Here is a 23,610-nt window from a genome sequence, read left to right on the forward strand (position 1 = left end):
TGAACTTACCCCACTACTAACATCAGGCTAAGCAATATTAAAAAGGTTGTATTAAGAAGTGTTTAGTTTATAGGGTGGCTGTAGCTCAGGTGGCAGAGCAGGTCAGCCACTAATCAGAAGGTCGGTGGTTCGATCCCAGGCTGCCTCCTGGCTGCACGCCAAAGATACTAACCCCATGTTTGCCTGCTGGTGGTGGTCAGAGGGCCCGGTGGCGCCGGCAGCCTCTGTCAGTGCGCCCCAGGGCAGCTGTGGCTACAATGTAGCTGCCATCACCTGTGTGTGAATGACTGAATGTAGTGTGAAGCGCTTTGGGGACCTTAGGGACTAGAAAAGCGCTATACAAATACAGACCATTTACCATATAGCGTTAAGCCTTCTGAGTGGTCTGTAAAAAGCTGGGAAAAATTAAATTAGGATGAAATTAAATAATTAAATAAAAAAATCCAGTTGTGTGTCAACTTATCAGCATCACTGCTACATCCTGTATACATAAGAGGGTAAAAAAAATCCATTGATGGTTTTCAGGAAAAGTCTTTAAAAGTGTTCAGAAACCAGAAACCCTCTCATTGCCTGCACCAAGGTTTTGTATCTGTTGATTGCTTATGTTGAACACTATCTGCTCCAGAGCATAATTTACTGTGGCGATGTGAAAAGAGCACCTCGTTGACAGTAAAACCCAAGGCTAAAGCAGAGGTTACCTCACTACGCCTAAATCCTGCTTCATATTTCAGGAATACGTCGGACTCTTTCTTTAGTGTTACAGCATTTACGGCGCTCCTTCTCAGTCAGCCTGACTAATTCCTTTTCCTGCATGTGTTTGTGTTGCTTTTTGTTTGCCTGTGGTCAGTGAGCACCCTCACCTTGTCGTACCAGTGTCCTGGAGAGCACACTACACCTGTCCTCCACTCCGTTGGATCTGCTCTTGTAGTCTTTTGGGTCACTTGGAGTCTTTTGGACTTAACAGTGTGGGCAGGTACTTTCCCCGGTACAGGAATGCTGCACCGAGTCGCTGGTTTTACAACACTCGGAGAATAATGCACAGACACGCCTTGGCACATGCATTAGCAGGTGTCTTAGAGCTGCAGGCTCATCTCTTATGGAAGCTGGGGCTGTCAATGATCTGAGAGAACTTTCCAAATGAATCTATTGTGTCCACAGGTTCTTCTGTTTTTGCTTCTTTCATGTGGTCACCGATTTTTGCCCCAGGGGAAGGGATTTGATTCAGAGTGCTGATCCTGGGGAGGAACTGGGCCAGGGCTGGATCTCCTCGGTCTAAGCCCTGCAGTCTTTGCCGGTGGTTTCCCAGACTGAGCAGGACTCCATGTCTGTCAGAGATATAGATGTTGTACCCATCTGGCAAGATCTGTTCTCTGAAGATGCAGTCCTCTCTGCTGCAGGCATGCTGGAAAAGTTCACATTACATTCACATGCATCACTCTCCACATTCTACAATATACTTTATTGTATCCTTTATTTGAAATAAGTAAAAACAATATGGCTTTTTGGCATTTGTTTCCACTCAAAATGCATTTGTTTGCTGATCCTATATACATGTTGTACAAAGAGGGGTAAGGGTTAACAGGGACTATTAACAAAAACACACACACACACACAAAACATACGTAAATGGCACTGCAAGTTCTTCGATGGCTGTTTGCTTTGACCAAAGATACCCAGCCAGAGGCCAAGGTTGTTGTTGGTGCTGCTGGGTCTTTTCATTCAGCTTTTTCCACTTTGCAAACACATCCTGCCCTGCACCACACTGAACAAAGGTTGATGAACTGGTCGACTATTTGAATGAATGACTCTGCTGCTTGCAGTGAATATGGAGACGATTAACAACATATCACAAGCACGGCAGACCTTGCGTCACTTGTGTCTACAGAAACCTTTCTAGAATAGCCGCTGAAGAAGTTTGCAGTTAAAACGTACTTCTACTTTCTTTATGGAATAACAGTTCCCCACTTAGAGTTCAAATGTCAGCTTGACACCAAGTGAAACTAAAGTATTTATTGAAGTAAAAGTGCTGTATCAGAATATAAAGTTTAAACCAGTAATAATCGCATTTCAGTCGAACTGTGCAGATTATGAAATAGAGAAAGATTAATTATTAATCAATCAGATTAATCAGTTAAAACTTTTTTCCAACAGGTTTTTGCTATTTTACAAAGAGCACAAAGATGAAGAAGAAGCTTATTTCGCCTCTATTTTACTTGTCATGTGTGTCTCCTCATATGAAGAGAAGAAAACACGACACTGCGGAGAAAGGCTCCTTTTTAGACGACCTGAGGTCATCATGGTTTCACTGTGATTGTCTGTGTGAGGTAAAGCGTATTAGCAATTGCTGGATGAGATGCAACTGCAGTTGGTATTGTAACTATTATAGCTGCTGCAGTACATAAATATAACATAGTTGCGTCACAGGCAGAAAGGATCAGGAATATTCACATGGCTGTGCAATCCTGTGAAAGCTTAAATGCACCTGTACTGCTTCCATAGGAATTAAGAGGAGAAGCAGCAGCCAGGTGCTCCACAAACGCAGGACTTTAGGCACTTTGCAGGTCTGTGTTAACGTGTCTCAGTCTTCCCAGGTGTGGATGATCCAGTAAATTAGCCCCAAGGTCAGACTGTGCAATGCTCAGATAAACTGCCAAAAGACCCGAGACCTGCATCTCTAACTCGATAGGCCTCAGTTTGTATGTTAGACGTTAAAATTCATCACAGCAAATTTAGAAAAAGACTGAACAAGTTGCTTCTTCTCTCTGAAAAGAACATGACGGCAACAACAAACAAACCACAAAACATCTGGAACACAGTCCATGTAGAGATGTCTGGCCATGATGTACAGCACGAGTTTGGAGAAAACCGAGCACAGTATATGAACACAAATATCTCAAAGCAACTGTGAGCACTGTGCTGGAGCGCTGATCATTGGGCACCTTACAGTCACTGAGTCAACCGTGTATTCTTCTGTACACCAAAGTAAGCTGAGCCGAACGATTGGCTGAAAATGGGTCATTCAGCAGAACAATGATCCCCATCATAGCAATACATTTACAACAGAATGGCTGAAAAAAATGAATTAAGATGTTGCAGTGGCCCAGCCAAAGTGCAGAACTCCACCCAACCAACCTGCTGTGGTGTAGGTTTAAGAGAGCTGTGCATAAACAAATGAACCAAAGCAACTTGCACATCATTGTGGTCCAAAATTCCTCCACAGTAATGTGAGGGAATAAAGTCCTCCTGATGAACATTGCTGCTGAAGGTGGCTCTACAATCAGGGCATGCACTTAAAGTCGTACAGGACTGCACAGAGTGAAAATGTTATGTTTCACAGGAAAGTACACAAGCAGCATGAATATAAACTTGGTCTATGTGTGGGGTCACATATTCTTACTTTCATGTTGGGTAGTTTGCTTGGTAATACAGAACAAACTCTCCAGTGCTGGGATTTCACAGACATTTCCAAAACGAGCATTTACTTTTGCTTGGAGCTGCTTTCTGAATCTGTTTGGGCTCTAGGACTCGCTGAAAGGTGAGGAGGAAGAAGCTGCTCATGACTCCATCGTGAGATGTAACATTTAGAAAAAATGTTAGCTACCACGAAAACACCCCCCTCCCTCACAACTTTTATCATTTGGAACTGAAACAATGACTGAATTAATTGATAACATTTTTTAAAAATTGTATTCTTAACTGTAAAAACATGTAATAACTGACAGATATTAGTAATAATATTCAGTAATAATTAGTTTTTTCATTTGTTTATGTTGCCATTTTTCTATTTTGTTTGTTCTATTTACACTCTGAGCTTAAACATTGCATGTGTCACTTTTACTACACATGTATGCTTTACTGTTTGATATCAGCATCACTCAATCTGCACACAACACAAGTGTGTGACATTTGTCGTGTTTTTAATGAACTGCATGTGTCACTTAATTAGATATGCTAAAGTTATTTCTTGTCCTTCTACATTGTATTTTAGTCTTTTTTGTGTGATTTTGGAAAGAATTTTGTATCTCTCGTTTTGATAAGTGATATAAATAAAAACATGTATTCTTCTCCTTTTGTTAGTATTATTATTATGCTCACCGATGAGTACAGTGTGCCGTCGTCTTCTATGCAGAGAAACCTTGCGGTTGCCACCCCTCTGATGGCAACACGGCCTGGACCCACTGGACGAATCTCCATTAGGCCTAAAATGGAAATGTTCCCCACAGCGAAGCACACTGCAGTTAGTAACAAACACTGCAGTTTGCAGCCTTTTGACTCTGCGCTTCAAAGTGTTCCACTTACTGTGCAGAGTCTGGACGGCAGAACCACGGATCTGTCCACCCTCACTGATCAGCAGGTGCATTCCTGGCCTGGTGGCGTAAAGGTGCCTGAGCCGCACCACCTGGGCCCAGCCGTGGGCGATGTGGGGCCCGTTGTCTGACAGGGGCATGCAAACCATTCCAACACCAAACAGCACATTGACCGTGGATACGATGAGGAGCAGCAGCATGATTCGCGTGTTGTGGCTCCCTCCAGCTGGTAGTGAAGTAAGTGGACCTCTTCCTGCGCAGCCTTTTAAACGTGGCTCTTATCAGCTGCAGATAACCCCTTTTCCCAGAAACAAACCACAACACACCCCTGCACAACATCCAACTGAATCATGGCTCGCCGCTGGCCCCAGCCGAGCCCAAGTCATGTTAGAGTCAAAGATCAGCTGAATGTGCCGTCATATACGGACTGTCGTGCAGACTGTAAATACAGTCATATAGGTTTTTCTTTATGAACAATATATGATGTTAAGAACAGCACGTAAAAGGAGATCACTGTAGTAAGAGAAAAACACTGTAGGAGACTTCAGGTTTAGCTGTTGCATGTTGTAAATTAATCGCCAATATTGTCGTTCACAGTCGCTGCTGAATGAATACGAAGTATTTCACACTCAAAATGTGAAGGACATATACAAATGCAACACAGCACTGTGGATTAAGACTGCATTTCATTTTTTAAACAAAAAAATCAGGAAAAAAACCTTCTTTTCTTACTTTTACTATAAAAACCTCCGCAGTAATATACACAATATCATAAATACCATAAGCCATCATAATCCAAGGAAATCTCGGCTCACACCTGTAGCCTCGGTATCTATTATATTAATGATGTGTTGCATAATTACATTACATAAACTGTCATATTGCACATTATTTGAGGATAGGGTAAAGTCTACACATTGGTCAGAATCCATGCAAAGTTGTGAGACTGGGTCACTCTACACTAAAATAACAGACTTCTTTCCGCTCTTATCACATTCTGGCCGGTGCTTCCGCTGTTCTGTGTTGCATTTACATACAAGTTAAACTGTAATCAGAGTAAATATCACCATTCACTAAAATGAAACCCGAGGCCCAGATCTGACAAACCTCCATAACCTTTGCAAATTAATTCCTTCTGACTGCAGATTGTGTTAATGTCTGTTTGGGCTATGGCAGTTTTTCCAGCTGATCAAAAATGTAAAATTCATTTAAAATGTAAAGGTATGCAAAAGTTTCAGCCTCTGTTAGTGTTCAGTGACCTCCTTGGCCTACAGAGTCTCAGTCTTGCACCATTTTTAAGATCCCTGCAGATTTCCAGTAACTCTAAAGATTTTAATTTGTGTTTGTAGGAATAGTTGCTGCATTTTAAGGTTTTACTGGGATCATTGTCCTGTAGAAGCTCTTCTCTCCTTCATATTCTGAACTTGCTGCTTGACATTTGCAACAAGAATTTATTTTTTAATGGAATCTCTTCTTACTTCTGATTATGCAGTATTTCCACTTGCTCTGGTTGCCATATAAAAAACAGGAAAGGTAAACACTTTGATGATTGTGGATAAAGAAATCATTTTTAACATCAACATTTTTCAGAAGCTTTGAGCATTACTGAAGACAGGCCTGAAGAGTCTGAAATGTTATCAAGCTTACTTCATGAGCCAATGATTGCTGAATTTTAAATATCATTACAATAACAATATTACATCCTCATTTATCCAAATACCATCTATTTCCTGTCTATTTGTTGCCTAGTTAATAAGATAACATAACATGAACTGCACGTCTATGCAGGCAGGCTCTATCTCTATCACTGAATCTGTCTACACAGCTTCTGTCACTAGATGGCAGACTAGAATATGAACTCTTCTCTTTAAAGCATGCAGGGGACACTGGGATTTATGCACTCAGGAAGTCACAAAAACGTTTGCATTGTTTTTCCTAATTAGACTTTGGCTCCACCTTATCATTCCAATTTTAACATTATGGAGTGTCTGAGTACAGACCTTGTGATTGTGTGGGTGGTGCGAGGCCTTTAAATTTTGTCAGTGAAAACAAACGTGTGATTTATGCTGCTGTTTTTCAAGATGTGCCTTCATTGCCGATATGGGCAAGTATTCCATTAAAACCATAAACAATTTATCATCATGATTAACTGCCATTTACTACATCACTTATTCGATTTAGCATCACAGGGTTATTTATGGTCAATTGAGTTATGAAATAAATAAACTGTGCTAAGTGAAATGAAAACAACAACAAAAGTCTAAATAGAAAAACTGTTTATAAGAAAGCATCTATCAAAGCAAAGTGCCAAAATGCACCAAAGTATAACGATATGCTCGACAGTATCAGTACCTTTCTCTCTCAGTGCATTTATATGCCATTGCTGCATGTAAATGAGTGTCTTCCCTCTCCTTCAGTTTCTACTTTTTGTGTGCATTTGTCGTCTCTTTATACTTTTCTTTTGTCTTTTCCACCTCAGCCCTGATCATTCCTGTCAAACAGTTGGTAACCCGATCTGGTTCTTAGGGAATCATCTTCCTTTTTCTTTAAATAAACGTCTTTTGCTATATAAATCTTCTTCTGATGAGTATTTCTGTGATTTAAATAAATTAAACTGGTTTAAATTCGAACAGATTTGCAGTGCTCCCAGGCCTGAAAAGGTTCTCAGCAGTATTCTGATTACTGTCCTGGCATAAATCTGTGTGTATTTCTGTGGCATAAAAAAGAAAAGAAAAGAAAAACCCATTCAACGGATCCACTAAGTTCCCTAAATGTTCCCTAGAATGTTAGCTTTTAAAGGAAAAAATTGTTGGTGAATATTGGTTTGCTTGTTAACAGGCAATGGAAAGCGGCTTTACATTACAGAGTAATGTAGTGGGTTGACTGGGGGACATTGGAGAAGTATGGCTACTGATGGTGCTGCTTGTTTTGCTGAAAGAAACCTCAGGACGATAAGCCATGTCTGCACCCCAAGGAGCTCTGGCCAAACACATCCACACTTTCAAAATAGAAAGGGACAGAAAATCCTCTTCAGAGAGAAAATGCATAATAGACAATTCTACTCATCTCATTCAAAACTGGAAGTGAAGTTGATTAGATTATGACTTTGAATACATGCACAAGCAACATGTGCAGTCATAATCTTGTATCTTCTCATACATGTATTCAAAGTAGCGCTGAGTCAGTAAAAATGTTTTAGTGCCTTTTCACTTACACTGCTACATGAGTGGAACAGGATTGGATCTTAATCTGCTTTACAAAAAGTACATTTTATTACCTGTAAGAAATGCATCGAACTCTTGAATCAAAGCTAAACCATCAACAGCTGTGTAAAGGACCCAACACACCGTGTTTCCGTTTTGCTTTTATTGCATGCACAGTTATATTTTTCTCCTGGCTCAACACACACAGCAGCCGACTTTCCAGTCAGACGGTTTTTTAAGATGTTTTTTTTAACAGTGTGGCTCAACTACAGCCAGCTTGAAGGCCTGTGGTAGATAGCTGATTATTAGAGAGAGGTTGATCATATTTAAGACTGAATGTTACTGTGACTGAAGTTAACTTAAAAGATCAATTGGAGAAAAAGACTAATATCCAGTCAGCTGTGCACTCTCCTTGTAACAACTGGAGACTGTAACAACTGTAACTGATTAGCTGCATTATCCATTATCACCACATATGTAACACTGACACTGTAAGGCTTGACATATCGTATTTTTGGATGTTCCAAAAGGAAAAAAAAAAAAAAAAAGAGCTCAGCTGAAGACAACATTTTAATCCAGAGCAAAAGCTGCATGTAAGGCTTACTACTAAGCTTACTAGTGGATAATTAAAAGCTGTAATTAACCCTGTTAAGTGTCTTTATTTCCTTCATGTATCACAAATTTGGCAATCAGACCTGCCTAATATTGTGTTGGTCCTCCTCTTGCTGCCAAAACACCCCTAACCTGTCGAGACACGGCCTCCATTAGACCCTTGAAGATATGCTGTGGTATCCGGCACCAAGATGTTAGCAACAGATTCTACAAGTCAAGTAAGTTGCGATGTGGGGCCTCCATAGATCAGACTTGTTTGTCCAGCATATCGCACAGATGTTCAGTTGGATTGAGACCTTGGAGGCCTTTGGGCAGAGGCCTCACTCTTTGGGTGGCGTGTTGCCCTAAAACACGTAAAAAACATCTCTAAACGCTTTTTCAGTTCAGAGTCAGAGTTAAACTAACTTCAAAACAAATACGGATGAAGACATATTGAAAACCCTAAAACTGGCTTTGGAAAGTCCAGTCTGCTCCTGAGTTTCACAAACGATACTTTCGACCCAGAGCAGTCTGCCACGATAGGTGTGGACTTGCAATCGATGGAAATAAAGCTAAGCTCGCCGTATGGGACACAGCTGGACAAGAATGGTTTTGCACTCCGAAAGAAGCCTCATGTTTGTGGTGGGTGTTTTAAATTAACCGCATGGAGTATGAGTGTCAGGGCTCTGTGTGCGGGCAGGCAGAGATGAGGATCCAAATGCAGGACTCGAACACAGAATTGAAACTCAAAGACCTCAGCTTTATTGCTGGCAGGAAAACAAACATGAAGTGATGATGGAACACTGAGACCAAGGACACACAGGCACAATCTGATGGTACGACGCGACACCGAGCATGGGAAAACACAGGGCTTATATACACAGGGTAGTAACGGGGGAATCGGCAACAGGAGGGAGACACAGCTGGGAGAGATCAGGGCTAACGAGACAGGGGGAACAAAGCTGCACATACTAACATCAGACAGGAACAAGAACCTTCAAAGTAAAACAGGAAACAAAACACACTTTACTAAGACACAGACTAGACAGAGACAGACTTGACACTGACCAAAGGCTACTAAATGATAATCATAATCACAACAGTATCAGATCATAAATCATAATATAGAAAAACATCAAGATAACTGAAACACCAAGTACCAGAGATACATAAAGGAAAATCCATGATGCAAAAGTACCAAAACATAATGAACTCAAAATACTGGGTCCAACGGACCCAGAACCGTGACAGTACCCCCCCTCTAAGGGCTGACTCCCGACAGCCCCAAACAAAAAAAAAAAAAAAAAAGAAAAAAAAAAAAAGCACAACAAAGCACCAGGCCAGGGCGGGCGGAGGGGGTCCAGGATGGAGGGACAGAGCCCAAACAAAAAACAAGGAGCACCAGAGTCCAAAAAACGCAGGAAAGCATATCAAAAACAAAACGAAACCAGAGCTCACCAAGAGTCCACAAAAAGTTCAGGGGGCCGACCGTGCACACGGCAACGACGGGCGAACAGTTCTGGAGGCCGACCGTGCACACGGCAACGGCGGCGACGGGCGAACAGTTCCGGAGGCCGACCACTTGGAAGGCAGTGGCGGCCACTGAGCAGGTTCGGAGGGCGGCTGCGATGCCAGCAGCGGCGACAAACCCTTTCCGGAGGCCGTCCCCGAAGGCCATGATGCCACCTTAGAGGCCCGGAAAACGGCCGGCAGAGGTGAGGCGGAACGGGTCGAGCTGGCTCTGACGGCGGCGTGGCAACCACAGGACCAGACGAGGCCGGACCAGGCGTGGATGAAGACACGGAGGCGGAACCTTACGGCAGCGGGACGGCTGCGGAACCTGACGGCAGCGGGACGGCTGCGGAACCTGACGGCAGCGGGACGGCTGCGGAACCTGACGGCAGCGGGACGGCTGCAGGCAGTGATGTGGAAGTCGCGGGGGATGAGTCCGCAGGTGACGGCTGAACAGACCTCCCCGGACTGTCAGCAGATGTGAGGATGTGCTGGCTGGGTCCTCCAGGACCCTCAGCTAACGAGGCGTGGTGCTGGGTGGGCTCCTCGGGCCCTCCAGCAGACGTGGCATGAGGCCGGACGGGCTCCTCGGGCCCTCCAGCAGACGTGGCATGAGGCCAGACGGGCTCCTCGGGCCCTCCAGCAGACGTGGCATGAGGCCAGACGGGCGACTCGGGCCCTCCAGCAGACGTGGCATGAGGCCAGACGGGCGACTCGGGCCCTCCAGCTGATGAGGCATGACACCGGCTGGGTTCACCCGAACCCCCAGCAGACGAAACCTGAGGCCGGCTGGGTTCTCCCGAACCCCCAGCTGACGAAACTTGAGGCTGGACGGGCTCCTCGGGCCCTCCAGCTGGAGTAGATGCAGGGCCAGAGGCAATAGGGACCCCTGACTGAGGGTGGAGATGAGAGGCTGATTTAGCAGAAGACAAAGCTAACGATTCCTGCACTAGCTGCGCTACTGACTGGGCCATGGACCGTAATAAAGTCTGCAAAAAGTCTGATTGAGGTAGCGACTGAGCCATGGATAACTGAACTTGAGGTGATAGTGGTGGTGGTGGAGTTGGTGACTGGGCTACAGACGGCTGCTGACCAGGTGACACGGAAAACTGAGCTGAAGGTGGCTGCTGATCGGAAAACTGAGCTGAAGGTGGCTGCTGATCGGAAAACTGAGCTGAAGGTGGCTGCTGATCGGAAAACTGAGCTGAAGGTGGCTGCTGATCCGAAAACTGAGCTGAAGGTGGCTGCTGATCGGAAAACTGAGCTGGGAACTGCCATAAAGGTTGTAGTGATGGTGGTTGTGATGGTGACTGAGCTAATCCTCCTGAGCCTTCTGAACACGACAAAAACTGCTGGAAGGGCTCACCTGAGCCTCCAGCTGACACAGGAACGGGTGCCGGCACCAGCTGAACACCAAACCCTTCCACCCGAGGAACTGAAACGGGTGGAGGGGAACGCTGGGCCCGAGCTACCCTAGGAGCAGAAACAGGAGGAGCGAGAAGCTCAGGAATGGTCTCAAAATGCCCAATATTGCCAACTGGGTCTGGGCATATAGTCTTAGCAGAGTGGGCAACCTCAGAAACATTCAACCGGGACACAGAACAGTCCCTGGGAAGCGCCACGGTCTTAATAGACTGTAGAGAGGTGCAACTAGAGTCCTTAAATGTCCTTGGGGAACAGACAGCCCCTTCCTTCAGAGAGCCTGAGTTACAGCCTGCAATTTCTGTCCCTACCAACTGCCTGCGCCCTTGCTGAAAAGTACATGGTTGAAAGGCTGGCTTAGAAACATTAACCACCCCCCTTTCAGCTGACTTGAAAACAGAACTTGAAGCCTCCGGAAATTTCACAGCAGTTCGAACATTTCTCCCCCCAGATTTAAGTGGAGTAGTCTTATTCATTTTAACACTGGGTTCAGATTGTGCAGAATGAAAACAGGTTCTTAAATCCTCAGAGCAGGGGTTCACAGGGTTAACAAACACAGACTCAACTACCTTTAAGTTAGTGGATTTAGATTCACTTGAATGGCAGGTAGTCTTCAGAATCTTAGGGGTGGATTTATTGTTTGTTATGTTCATGAGTTCAGGAGGTGCATGAGATAGACAGTCTTTGTTGCTCACCACTGCTGACTGTCCAGAGGAAGCGGAGCGACGGCTGCGTGAGCGTCGCTCACTCTGGGAAGAGGGAGATAAGCCAGACTGCGAATCCTCCTGCAGACCGGGCCGAAAGTCTTTCGGTGGGCCGGGCTGGGACGAAGAGGCGGGAAGTTTGTGTAGCTCCGATCGTGGAAGTCCCAAAAACAAAGCAAAGGATTGCAGTGGAGTAAGCCCAGTGTCTTCCACCACATAATCCTTCTTTCGTCGCTGCTTGCCCCTCCTGCAGGGCCTGAATTCTGAGAGCAGCGGTGGAGTGACACCAGAAAACGGAGGAGCTACTGCCGTCGAGGGAGAGCGCTTGGCCCCTCGCATCCCTGACGGAACAGCTGATGGAACGGTGGTAGCCATCGCAGTTTGGAAGCTGCGGGGCCCACCCAGAGCCAAACGAGACCCATCGAATGGTGACTCGTGCTCCCAGGCACACCTAGCCCCCTGCCTCTCCCTCTCCTTGAGGAAGGTGGAGACTGCGGGTCGCCGATACCATACGGAGTCTGCTGGATCCATTACTGGTCGCGTCGTTCTGTCAGGGCTCTGTGTGCGGGTAGGCAGAGATGAGGATCCAAATGCAGGACTCGAACACAGAATTGAAACTCAAAAACCTCAGCTTTATTGCTGGCAGAAAAACAAACATGAAGTGACGATGGAACACTGAGACCAAGGACACACAGGCATAATCTGATGGTACGACACGACACCGAGCATGGGAAAACACAGGGCTTATATACACAGGGTAGTAACGGGGGAATCGGCAACAGGAGGGAGACACAGCTGGGAGAGATCAGGGCTAACGAGACAGGGGGAACAAAGCTGCACATACTAACATCAGACAGGAACAAGAACCTTCAAAGTAAAACAGGAAACAAAACACACTTTACTAAGACACAGACTAGACAGAGACAGACTTGACACTGACCAAAGGCTACTAAATGATAATCATAATCACAACAGTATCAGCCCTCACCCGATGTTGGCTTCATCGGGTGAGGGCCTCCAGCTCGCACTGGAGCGGTTCGCAGCCGAGTGTAACGCAGCGGGAATGAGGATCAGCACCTCCAAATCTGAGGCCATGGTTCTCAGCCGGAAAAGGGTGGAGTGCCCACTCCGGGTCGGGGATGAGTTCCTGCCCCAAGTGGAGGAGTTCAAGTATCTCGGGGTCTTGTTCGCGAGTGATGGGAGAAGGGAGCTGGAGATCGACAGACGGATTGGGGCTGCGGCTGCAGTAATGCGGACGCTGCACCGGTCAGTCGTGGTGAAGAGGGAGCTGAGTGTAAAAGCGAAGCTCTCAATTTACCGGTCGATCTACGTCCCTACCCTCACCTATGGCCACGAGCTGTGGGTAGTGACCGAAAGAACGAGATCGCGGATACAAGCGGCGGAAATGAGCTTCCTCCGAAGGGTGGCTGGCCTCTCCCTTAGAGATAGGGTGAGAAGTTCGGCCATCCGGGAGGGGCTTAGAGTAGAGCAGCTGCTGCTCCACATCGAAAGGAGCCAGCTGAGGTGGTTCGGGCATCTGGCAAGGATGCCCCCTGGGCGCCTCCTGGGCGAGGTGTTCCAGGCATGTCCCACCGGGAGGAGGCCCCGGGGCAGACCCAGGACACGCTGGAGAGATTATATCTCTCGGCTGGCCTGGGAACGCCTTGGTATTCCCCCGGACAAGCTGGAGGAGGTGGCTGGGGAGAGGGAGGTCTGGACCTCTTTGCTTGGGCTGCTACCCCCGCGACCCGACCTCGGATAAGCGGATGAAGATGGATGGATGGATGGACAACAGTATCAGATCATAAATCATAATATAGAAAAACACCAAGATAACTGAAACACCAAGTACCAGAGAAACATAAAGGAAAATCCATGATGCAAAAGTACCAAAACATAATGAACTCAAAATACTGGGTCCAACGGACCCAGAACCGTGACAATGAGTCTGTCATCTGAGCATGTGTGGTTTGAATTTATCAGTAGTGGCTCAGCTGTACTTTAACACTTCAGGTTCAGCATGGACCACCTTGTTGGTAAGAATTGTAGCCTCTCAAGTTTGAATCTAATAAATTAATTGAAGGCTCCTTAATCTTTTCTTACAGGCTGTAAAACTCACCCTTTATATAGCTGCAGAGCACAAAATACGCTGCTATACATATATTAGGATGCCGTATTAAACACATACTATAGCACTGGGATTGAGGATTATGGTGGAATACATCCAGGCTAATGCAGGTTTTCATTTCAATGCACACGAGAACACTGAATTCTCCAAAATATGACATTATACAATGACACCCCAACCCTCATCAGTTACTGACATCAGTTTGTCTTTTCTGTTCATTCATGTGTTGTCTGTTTTTCTATGATGCTGATTCTCTGCTTCAGATCATTTAGAGGTCTTGAAACCAATTTCCCGTGTGTATTTCTCTTGACGAGAAAATGCGATAGAAAAGTTGTAAACTTTGTCTTGCAGGATTTCCTACAACTGAACCCATCTCTGCCTTTGCATTTGGATGGTAGCTTCCAGAGTTACGAGTGTAAAGTTTACAGTACCAAGCACTCTTGCAATAAAATGTATCGTTTTATGCACTTGAGCGCATAGTTTGTGTTTTTACTATTAAACTTTGGCCTCGTGAAGTAGTCAGACTCGAACGTCAAGGAAGGTGGTAGGGAAGCAGACTACACAGACATTTCAGATTTCCAGAGGTGAGCAATTTATTTACAGTTAATTTAATGTGTAACTTAACAAACTTCCCCCCAAATCAACTCAATTAACAAACCTCAACAGACCATGGATCTGGTAACGCAGCTCACCTCTCCTCTCTGCTGCATCTGGTGTCGTGGTTTTAGGCAAGGATTCAAGCGACCCCTTGTAGAGCACTCAAACTCCGACCTTTATTGTCTACTTCCTGTTTCAGAACCCCCTTTCACAATAAAACAGGTTATGCTCAAACAGATTACACCACATCCTCCTTTCGCTGAAAACATCAAACTTACAAGAACATTTACCGCATATATGAAAACTGTACTTTTTTTTTCTTAGAACCTTTCATAGAAACTTTTCTTTCTCTTCAACCTTTTTTTCCTTTACTTTTAAACCCATGTTTTTCTTCTTTGTTTTTTTTATTTTCACAAGTCCAGTCTTTGTGGTTTTTTGACAACCCTGCCAGCCCTAGTTCTGACAGGACCTGGGTCTTCTGTCTTAGGAGTCAGAGTTGTAGTCGCTGATAGGTTTGAAGCAGGCAGGGCGTTCTCTGTTGGACTGACAGGCGTAATTGGGGTTTGTAACTTTGGTGTGGCATCTGGCAATGGCTGGAGGTGATGCCTATTTCTCCTGATGGCTCCTGAAGGGGTCTCGACAATGTATGAGCGGGGTGTGGAGTGAGAGGAGATGACAGTCCCTTCACGCCTAGCGTCTGTAATCCACACTGGTTGTCCTGGTGAGAGTGGAGGAAGTTCTGTCACACGATGTCTCCTGTTGTACGCAACACTGTCCTTCATCACTCTCTCTCTCGCTTTTGTCAACACTGTAGCCTTGCTGGGCAGGCTGGGATTGAGCAAAGAAGGAAGCTGGGGAACTGACGTGCGCAGTCTTCGTCCCATTAGTAGTTGCGCAGGGCTATATCCATTAGCCAATGGGGTTGCTCTGTAAGCTAGAAGTGCAAGATATGAGTCTTTTGCTTTCTTTAGCAGACTTTGCACAGTTTGGACATGACGCTCAGCCTCACCATTGCTTTGTGCAAATCTTGGACTGCTTGTTACATGTCTGAACCTATAAGCTGCTGCAAAGTCTTTGAACTGTTGGCTTGAAAACTGAGGTCCATTGTCACTGCAGAGAAACTCTGGAATCCCATGTCTGGAAAAGATTGATTTTAGATGCACTATAACATCCTCCGATCTTGTGGGAGTAAGTTTGGCTATTTCCACAAATTTAGAGTAGTAGTCCACCAGAAGCACATAGTTGCTGTTGTTAAACGTAAAAAGGTCTGCTCCAACTTTTTGCCATGGTCTCTCAGGGAGTTGGCTTGGCATTAAAGTTTGCACTGGGTTGGTACGCTCTTTGATGCATATGGTGCAGCTTTTCACAAGTTCATTTATTTGCCCACTCAGACCAGTCCACCATACTGTCTCCCTGGCTCTCCCTCTGCATCTCGACATTCCCTGATGTCCCTCGTGTAGGGCAATGAGGACAGAGTGGCGCATAGCAGTAGGGATCACTAGTCTGGTGCCTTTCAGTAGCAGATTGTCGTGTACCGTTAAGGTGTGTCTGTGTGGCCAATATGCTTTAATTGGGCCTATGAGATGGCTGTATTCTGGCCAGCTGCTCTGACAAAAAGCCATGACATCTGAGCATATGCTGTCGGTTTTAAGCTGTTCCTTTAACTGTGTGACGTATGTCGAGGTAGCAGGCATGCATTTGACTATTTCATCCACATATATATTCGTGTCATCCAGTAGTTCAGCTGTACCCTTAGAATCGGGGTCTTGGTTAACGGGTGCACGTGACAGCGCATCTGCTGTGAGGAGTGCTTTGCCTGGAGTGTGTGAGATGGTGTAACTGTACCTCATGAGCCTTAGGCGGAACCGTTGGATTCTGGGTGGAAGCTCGGTTAGAGCTTGCTGTCCTAGCAGGCTGACGAGTGGCTTGTGGTCAGTCTCTAAGGAGAAGTGTCTCCCGATGAGAAAATCTTTGAATCTTTCACAACCCCATGTTAGTCCAAGCGCCTCCTTCTCCACCTGTGCATACCTCTGTTCTGTTTCCGTTAAAGAACGAGATGCATATGCAACAGGTCTCCATTGCTCTCCTTCTTTTTGAAATAGGACTGCTCCCAGGCCATAGGAGGAAGCATCTGCAGACAGTTTTAATTCTTTGTTTGGGTCATAGAGTGACTGGGTCAGAGAGACTGGCTTTAAATAGGGCCATCAATTTCTCTCCAATTGCCCAGCTAGTACCACTCACTCAAACTGAGGGATCTAAAACTCTACACAGATGATCTAAAAACACAAAACCTCTACACCAGGGGTGTCAAACTCAAATACACAGTGGGCCAAAATTCAAAACTGGAACAAAGTCGCGGGCTAACATTAATATTTATTGAAATATATTTATTCCTCCAGATATAAGAATGAATCTTTTCTTATGGACTCAAACAAGTTTTGCTGAAAAACTGAATATGGAACAAACAAAGCTTAATACTAAACAATATATATATTAGCTGTATAATACCAGTAGGCCAGCTCTAATAGTAATTTGGTATGGCTGTAAGTAGGCTGCGGGCCAAATTTGGCCCGCGGGCCATAGTTTGACACCTATGCTCTACACACTTCTAATATGCACATTTACACAACTAAATGGCAGTATTAATGAAAGGAAAAACATTCAACAAATCTCTCTAAAACTTAACACAAACAAAAGGAAGCATCTCTATGGAAAAAGAAACCCCTCCACTTGGTTTGACCTGCTGATGTCATATGTGACATCAGCAGGACTTTAAAATGAGGAAATGCAGGGTGGGCGGTTCCCCACACCTGACCCTCATGAAGACTGAAAAGACAAACAAAGTAAGTATGAACAAATGACTTAATGTGTAACATAATAAAATATAAAGAAACATGTAACTGAGTATCTAGCTCAATTTGCAGAATGTTTGATTTGCTGGCAACAAAACGCTTGAACAAACAAACCCGGGACAGTGAGTGAAGCAATGTTACTTGACAAATAGCAAATCATAGCAAATACATAGAAACAGAATAATGTGTACAATGTGCAAAAAAAGGTAAACACATATGGGACAAATGGAGAGCATTGCAACTGCTCCTCTGCTTTGTCACCCCCCCCCCCCAAGGCACTCACTCCTCCATGGAACGCGACAGAAAATCGGCCACCACATTCTTGTGCCCTGGTCTATACTGGATCCTAAAGCGAAATGGCTGTAGGGACAGATACCATCTAGTGATTCTGGCATTAGAGTCTTTCATTCTGTTCATCATTGTAATGCACGATGGTCAGTTTCCAAAACAAACTCATCACCCATGAGATAGTACTTCAATGTATCCAGAGCCCATTTTATTGCCAGTGCCTCTTTCTCAATAGTGGAATATTTCATTTCCCTAGGAAAGAGCTTACGGCTTATATACACCACTGGTCGTTTATCCTCACCCTCACCCTGCAGCAACACTGCTCCAAGTCCTTCTCCGGAAGCATCCGTCTGCAAAGTGAATGGCTGGGTAAAATCCGGGCACTGCAAAACAGGTTCACTACACAAACAGTGTTTAAGATCAACAAAAGCAGCATCACACTTGGCAGTCCGTTTAACTTTTGTGGGGCTGGATTTACGAGTAAGGTCACTAAGGACCGCAGCTCTGGCAGAGAAGTTGGGAATGAAGCGGCGATACCACCCCGCCAGACCCAAAAACGATTTCACTTTCCGTTTGGTTGTAGGAGGTGAGTAGGCTCAATCAGTTCTTCTACTCTTGGCATCGGATAAGCATCAAAAGCAGAAACAGCATTGAGTTTAGAGAAATCCACACAAAATCTCTGTTTAGAGTCATTTTTCTTTGGCACTAGCACCACTGGACTACACCACTCACCTCTAGATGGCTCAATGACTCCCATGTCAAGCATGTCTTCCACCTCTTGTTTTAATGCTGGCATCAGCTTTGCAGGAACCCATGAGGTGGTGCCTCTAATAGGTTTTTGATTGGGACAGTGTCGTATCTCATGTTGGATGAGATTGGTGCAACCTGGTTTGGTGCTAAAAAAGATCAGCAGGCATAATTGCTTTCAACTCTTTCTGTTTTTTTGAAATAAGATGACTCAAATCAGGAACTGGCTGTTGACCTGCTAAAGAAGGAAAGAACAGCTCCCGTGGTTCCTCCTCTTCGACCACGGCACGAGCCCAACACTCTAGCGAAGGCGCTGGCCAATCAAACCATTCTTTCAACAAATTTACATGAAATATTTGATGCTTCTTGCGACGCTCAGGCATGTACAGTTCATAGGTAACTGGACCCACTTTCCTACTGATCATATACGGTCCCTGCCACTTGGCAAGGAGACTGTTCTCAGATGATGGAAGAAGCAGCAAAACCTTTTGTCCCTCTTGAAAAATCCTCCTACGAGCTGCTTTGTCATAACTCTGCTTCTGACGTTGTTGGACACCAACCAGATGAGTATCCGGTTGTTCAGTGATGACATGACGAATCCTACTTCCGGGCCTAAAGTAGTCTGCGTTTAATATGGCTTTTGTGTTGTTAACATGTTTAATGTTTTGTATTTTCTTCTATTTGATCTCAAAAAGCTCCTAAAACAGTCAGTGATCACTGTTGACCTCCCTCGGCTTTTATTACCGCTAATCATTTATTTAAGCTCAGTTTTTAAAACCTTAGGATGTAGCTACAGCCCAGCCCATGCAGCAGTATATGAATGACTAACCTCGTATTGTGGATGGATTATCTCAGTTGTTCTCCTGGCTGAAGTTTGGTCCTTTTACAGCATCCTGCCATGCAATTACATTTGTTCCTGACCACCGAGAACACTCACGTTAACTTTTATCGAGTGGAAAAAAAGTTAGCTTGTTTATATTATGCTAACATAGCTGTGTCGCTAGCGGTCACGTAGCACATCATTATATACCAGCTAGCCAAACTTCAGTAACCCTACAAACGTCCCTGCTGTTTAGTTTTCTGTCTTCATTTATGCTGGAAGTGATAACAGAGCTGTACATTTTAATTTGTTTCCAAAACCCTGCAGTCAGGACATGCTATATTGTATTTAGATAGAAGCTAGCGAGCTAACTCCCTGCTAACTTCTAACTCCGTTAAATGTCATAAATTCCATTTTCATGGATGCCTGGATGTTAAACTCAATTGTTACACCTGGTAGAGCAGAACGCTGATCATTTTATTAAAGATGAAAGACTTTAGACAGTTTTTCAACTCTCAGTAATGCCATAGTGATTGTTTGATATATGGACCTGCAGCGGAGTTTAGGCCCAGACACGGCTAGCGACGTCAGACTTAACGACCGGATTGGCCAGCTCTTGGAGCTCCTCAAGCTTATCTCTCATTTTCAGTACATATGAAAGAACATTGCATTGTTTTCTGGGATTTGGAGCCTCCCAAGCCTCTTTCAACACATCAATGGGACCCCGGACAGCGTGGCCATACAAGAGCTGGAAAGGAGAAAACCCTGTTGAAGCTTGAGGTACCTCTCTATAGGCAAAGAGCAAGAAAGGAAGACACTGGTCCCAATCCGCTCCTGTATCTTTCACAAACTTCCTCAACATAGCTTTAAGGGATTTTGTGAAACGTTCAACAAGGCCATCTGTTTGTGGGTGGTAGGGAGTTGTCTTGATACCTTTGATCCCCAGCAATCTATAGACTTCTCTCATGAAGTTAGATGTAAAGTTGGACCCTTGGTCAGTAATGATTTTTTTTGGGAGGCCTACCCTCAAGAACATTTGTATTAAGCAGTTGGCAATCTGACGAGCTTTAACCTTAAATAAGGGGAAAGCCTCAGGATATCTTGTAGCATATTCACACACTACCAAAATACACCTGTGCCCTGCGCTGCTCCTCTCTAATGGGCCTATGATGTCCATCGCAACACCGGAGAATGGGATGTCTACAACTGGCATAGGGATCAGGGGAGCCCTCTCACCTTTCCTTCCTGGTGTTGTTAACTGACACTCGGGACAAGACTTGCACAGTGTCTGTGTGGCAGGATGAATGTTATCCCTCGGTCCAACCCACTTTCAGCCTGGCCCATTAGGGGGCGCTGGTATAAATAGTGGCCATTTGAGTGTCTCTGCATTGCTTGCCTGTGATCTCCTTTTTGGTCACCTGACTTCCTCGGTGTGGTAGAGATCGTTTGTGGGTTACTCCTCTAAAGTCTCCATCGCGGCTGGTCGTAGCTATAGAAGCCTCCTCTGAGCTATTCTGCTTACATTCTATGACCCGGCTTACTTGGTATGTAATCAACTTTTGTTACGCTCTCTGCCTTCTATTGTTCTTTTATAGTAATTATTTATTATGTTTCGCAGGAAGAGTGGGCCTTAGTTTTGCGCCAAGCTACGTGAACTGAAGTGCTGCTGTTTTGCCTTGCTGTGCTTTTACTGTCTGTTCCCGTTGTGAGAATTCTTCCCTGCTGCTGTCAGCTTTTACAGTGGACGTCGGCGTGGACAACGGCCATATGCATGCCGGTTATCGGAGTCAGCTGGCGTGCATATTGATTGACTGTTAACTTATCGTCGTGTGGACGGCAAGTTGGAGCAGTACGGCGATTCCGTTTGCTCCAGATTTTAGAGTTTTATTCAGATTGTATGTTGTTTTATTGCTTTTTGATTTGTAGTTTGGATTTTCTGTTACACCACTGGTGGGAGGCCCTTTTTCTAGCTGTGGATCACCAGTGTGGTCTTGCAGTTGGGTTATCCCCCGGTGCTACACATTAGTTTGTTGTAATATATTAAAATTTTCTTTGTTTCTTTTATTCAGATGCGGAGTGCCGACGTGGAGGAGACTAGGGTGCCTTGGTGGTGGGATCCCTTGAGTGTACACACCTGCCTTGTTTAGTTTATTAGTGTGAGTGTGTGTGATAGTATGTTGCACTTGTGTTTTGGGTGTGTTTTCTTTCTTTAGTTTGTGTGTGGCATCCCTGCCCCTCCACTGGTAAGCCTCAGCTCTGAATACCTTTTTAAGCATATTTGTATTTGAATATGTATGATTGTGCTTTTATATGGTGTTTTAAATAATTATTAATAAATTGTGAATTTGTTGATCATTGAACCTCGTCTCTGGACTGAGTATAGCGAACCTAAGTGCCTTTCTGGTGATTTAGTGTTACTTTCAGTATTCTCTGGGTGAAATTCCCAGGGTGGCGTTGTCTTTTTTTAAAACTGCAAAGAGTATCTACTTTATATCCCATCCTCGTCTCGCCACAAACTTGGCGTTGTTGTCGACAGGATATACTCTTTAAAACAGAGACGTGTGTTCTTCTTTTTTTGTTTGGTGTAACGTAAATTGTTTTTTTTTTATATTATTTTTGTACAGAATAAAGGCAAAGCAGCAGCTACTTTGGTGTGGGATTTCACAGCTGTGTTACAGAGATGGAGGAAGAGTTACAGGAACTCAGGGACTTGATCGCGCAGCTGAAAGCAGACAATGAGAGGCTGCGTCAGGAGAGGGCTGTTGGGTCAGGTACTAGTGCTACACCTTCTACTTCAACTGCATCATCTGTTAACCCCCCAACGGCTGGTGTCTCTGTAGCAGAGAGACTAGTTTTTGTGCCCCGTGACAGAAAGTGCCCTATGTTTAGAGGAAAATCAGGTATAGGGTTGAATGAATGGTTGGAGGAAATAGAAGGTTGTGCTAGAGCACGTCATTTGTCTTTGGCTGATAAAGCATTTTTCCTGTTTGACCACCTAGAAGGGGAAGCACGTGAGGAGATCAAATATCGCTCTAGTGCAGAGAGGACTGATCCTGCTAAGATAATCACTATATTGCAAGAACTGTATGGCTGTTCAGACTCCTATGTAGCATTGCAGGAAGCTTTCTTCTCTAGAAAACAGCAGGAAAGTGAGACGCTGCAAGAGTTTTCCCTCGCTCTCTTGGGTCTTATGGAGAAAGTTAAATCGAGTGCCCCTAATGGCATGCCCAATGCTGACGTTTTATTAAGAGATCAATTTGTTGAACAGGTCTTAGATAGTACCTTGCGGCGGGAGTTAAAGCAGCTAGTAAGGAGGCAGCCAACACTGACATTGCTGGAGATTAGAGGGGAAGCTATTAGGTGGGAACGTGAAGGGTTGCCTAGTGGCGTTAGGCATAGAAGCAGTTCTGTCCCTTCTGTTTATGGCATTCAGTATGGGGTCCATAGCGGTCCTTCAGGAATAGCCCAGTCTACCCAATTGTCTGAGATGAGCGAGATGAAGGAATTGTTAAAGTGCCAGCAGGAGCAACTTAATCAGCTCACTCAGAGCATTGCTCGATTGCAGGGCCCCCATCGAATGCCTCGCTCAGGACGGGGCGACTCCATTATATGCCGTCATTGTCAGCAACCTGGACATGTTGCTCGGGAGTGTGATGGGGAACGCGTCCCTCGTTCCCGGCCTCCTTCGCAGGCCCCTCTGCATAATCGCAGGCACTCTCCTTTAAATACGGCTTCGGAAAACTAGCACCCTCCGTATTGCCGAGCCACAGTTCGGGTGGGGTGTCTATTGGCTCAAGGGTTGCTTCTAATGGTCCAGAGGCAGTCTCCAAATTAATTTCATCCTGTCCTCATATAGATGTGGACATGGGCGGTATAAAAGTACCTTGTTTGGTTGATACGGGGTCCATGGTCTCTACCATTACTGAAAGTTTTTTCCGCCAGCATTTTGAGTCCTGGGGTCAAGAGCGTCTCCAAGCTTGTCATTGGTTGCAGCTTAAAGCGGCTAATGGGTTGTCCATTCCTTACCTTGGCTATATCGAGCTAAGTGTAGAGCTCTGTGACAAGTTTCTTCCACAGTGTGGCGTGTTGGTCGTTAAAGATCCTCCAGGTGCAGGACCTTCCACGGTTCCGGGTGTATTGGGGATGAATGTCATTCGGAAGTGTTACCACGAGCTTTTTGGGCAACACGGTGAAGCATTGTTTAGTTTGGGCTTTGCCACAGAGGTTCCTAAACCCCTTGTGCAGGCACTGCAAAAGTGCCATGACGTTAGTATAAGAGCCCCACTGGATTTGTCTGGCCATGTGAGAGTGAGGGGTAAGCGAGCATGTTGCATTCCGGGTGGTGTAATGAAAGTAGTGGCCGCCACCTGTTCTGAGCAATATTCAGGTGCCACTGTGTTATTTGAACCTACTGATGTTAACTTGCCTGCTGGACTTTT

General features: G+C 45.1%; 1 protein-coding gene across 1 annotated transcript; it reads right to left on the reverse strand.

The window, feature by feature from the left end:
• fgf19 (fibroblast growth factor 19) lies at window positions 1-4,509 on the reverse strand. The gene is made up of 3 exons (XM_004575584.3): window positions 4,300-4,509; window positions 4,096-4,199; window positions 1-1,402 (listed from the first exon to the last, which is right to left on the reverse strand). Exons 1-3 carry the CDS (start codon window positions 4,505-4,507, stop codon window positions 1,088-1,090), a joined length of 627 nt encoding a protein of 208 aa, XP_004575641.2. The 5' UTR covers window positions 4,508-4,509; the 3' UTR covers window positions 1-1,087.
• Between the last annotated feature and the right edge of the window lie 19,101 nt (window positions 4,510-23,610).

Source organism: Maylandia zebra, linkage group LG1 (genome assembly GCF_041146795.1).
Source record: "Maylandia zebra isolate NMK-2024a linkage group LG1, Mzebra_GT3a, whole genome shotgun sequence".
NCBI classification, from domain to species: Eukaryota; Metazoa; Chordata; class Actinopteri; order Cichliformes; family Cichlidae; genus Maylandia; species Maylandia zebra.

Bases quoted from the DNA above. Each gene is read 5' to 3' on its own strand.
- fgf19 (XM_004575584.3), bottom strand. From the start codon at position 4,507: ATGCTGCTGCTCCTCATCGTATCCACGGTCAATGTGCTGTTTGGTGTT. The intron at 4,200-4,299 runs GTAAGTGGAACA...TTTCCATTTTAG, and splicing joins TGCCGTCCAGACTCTGCACA to GCCTAATGGAGATTCGTCCA. The intron at 1,403-4,095 runs GTGAGCATAATA...GAACTTTTCCAG, and splicing joins ACGGCACACTGTACTCATCG to CATGCCTGCAGCAGAGAGGA.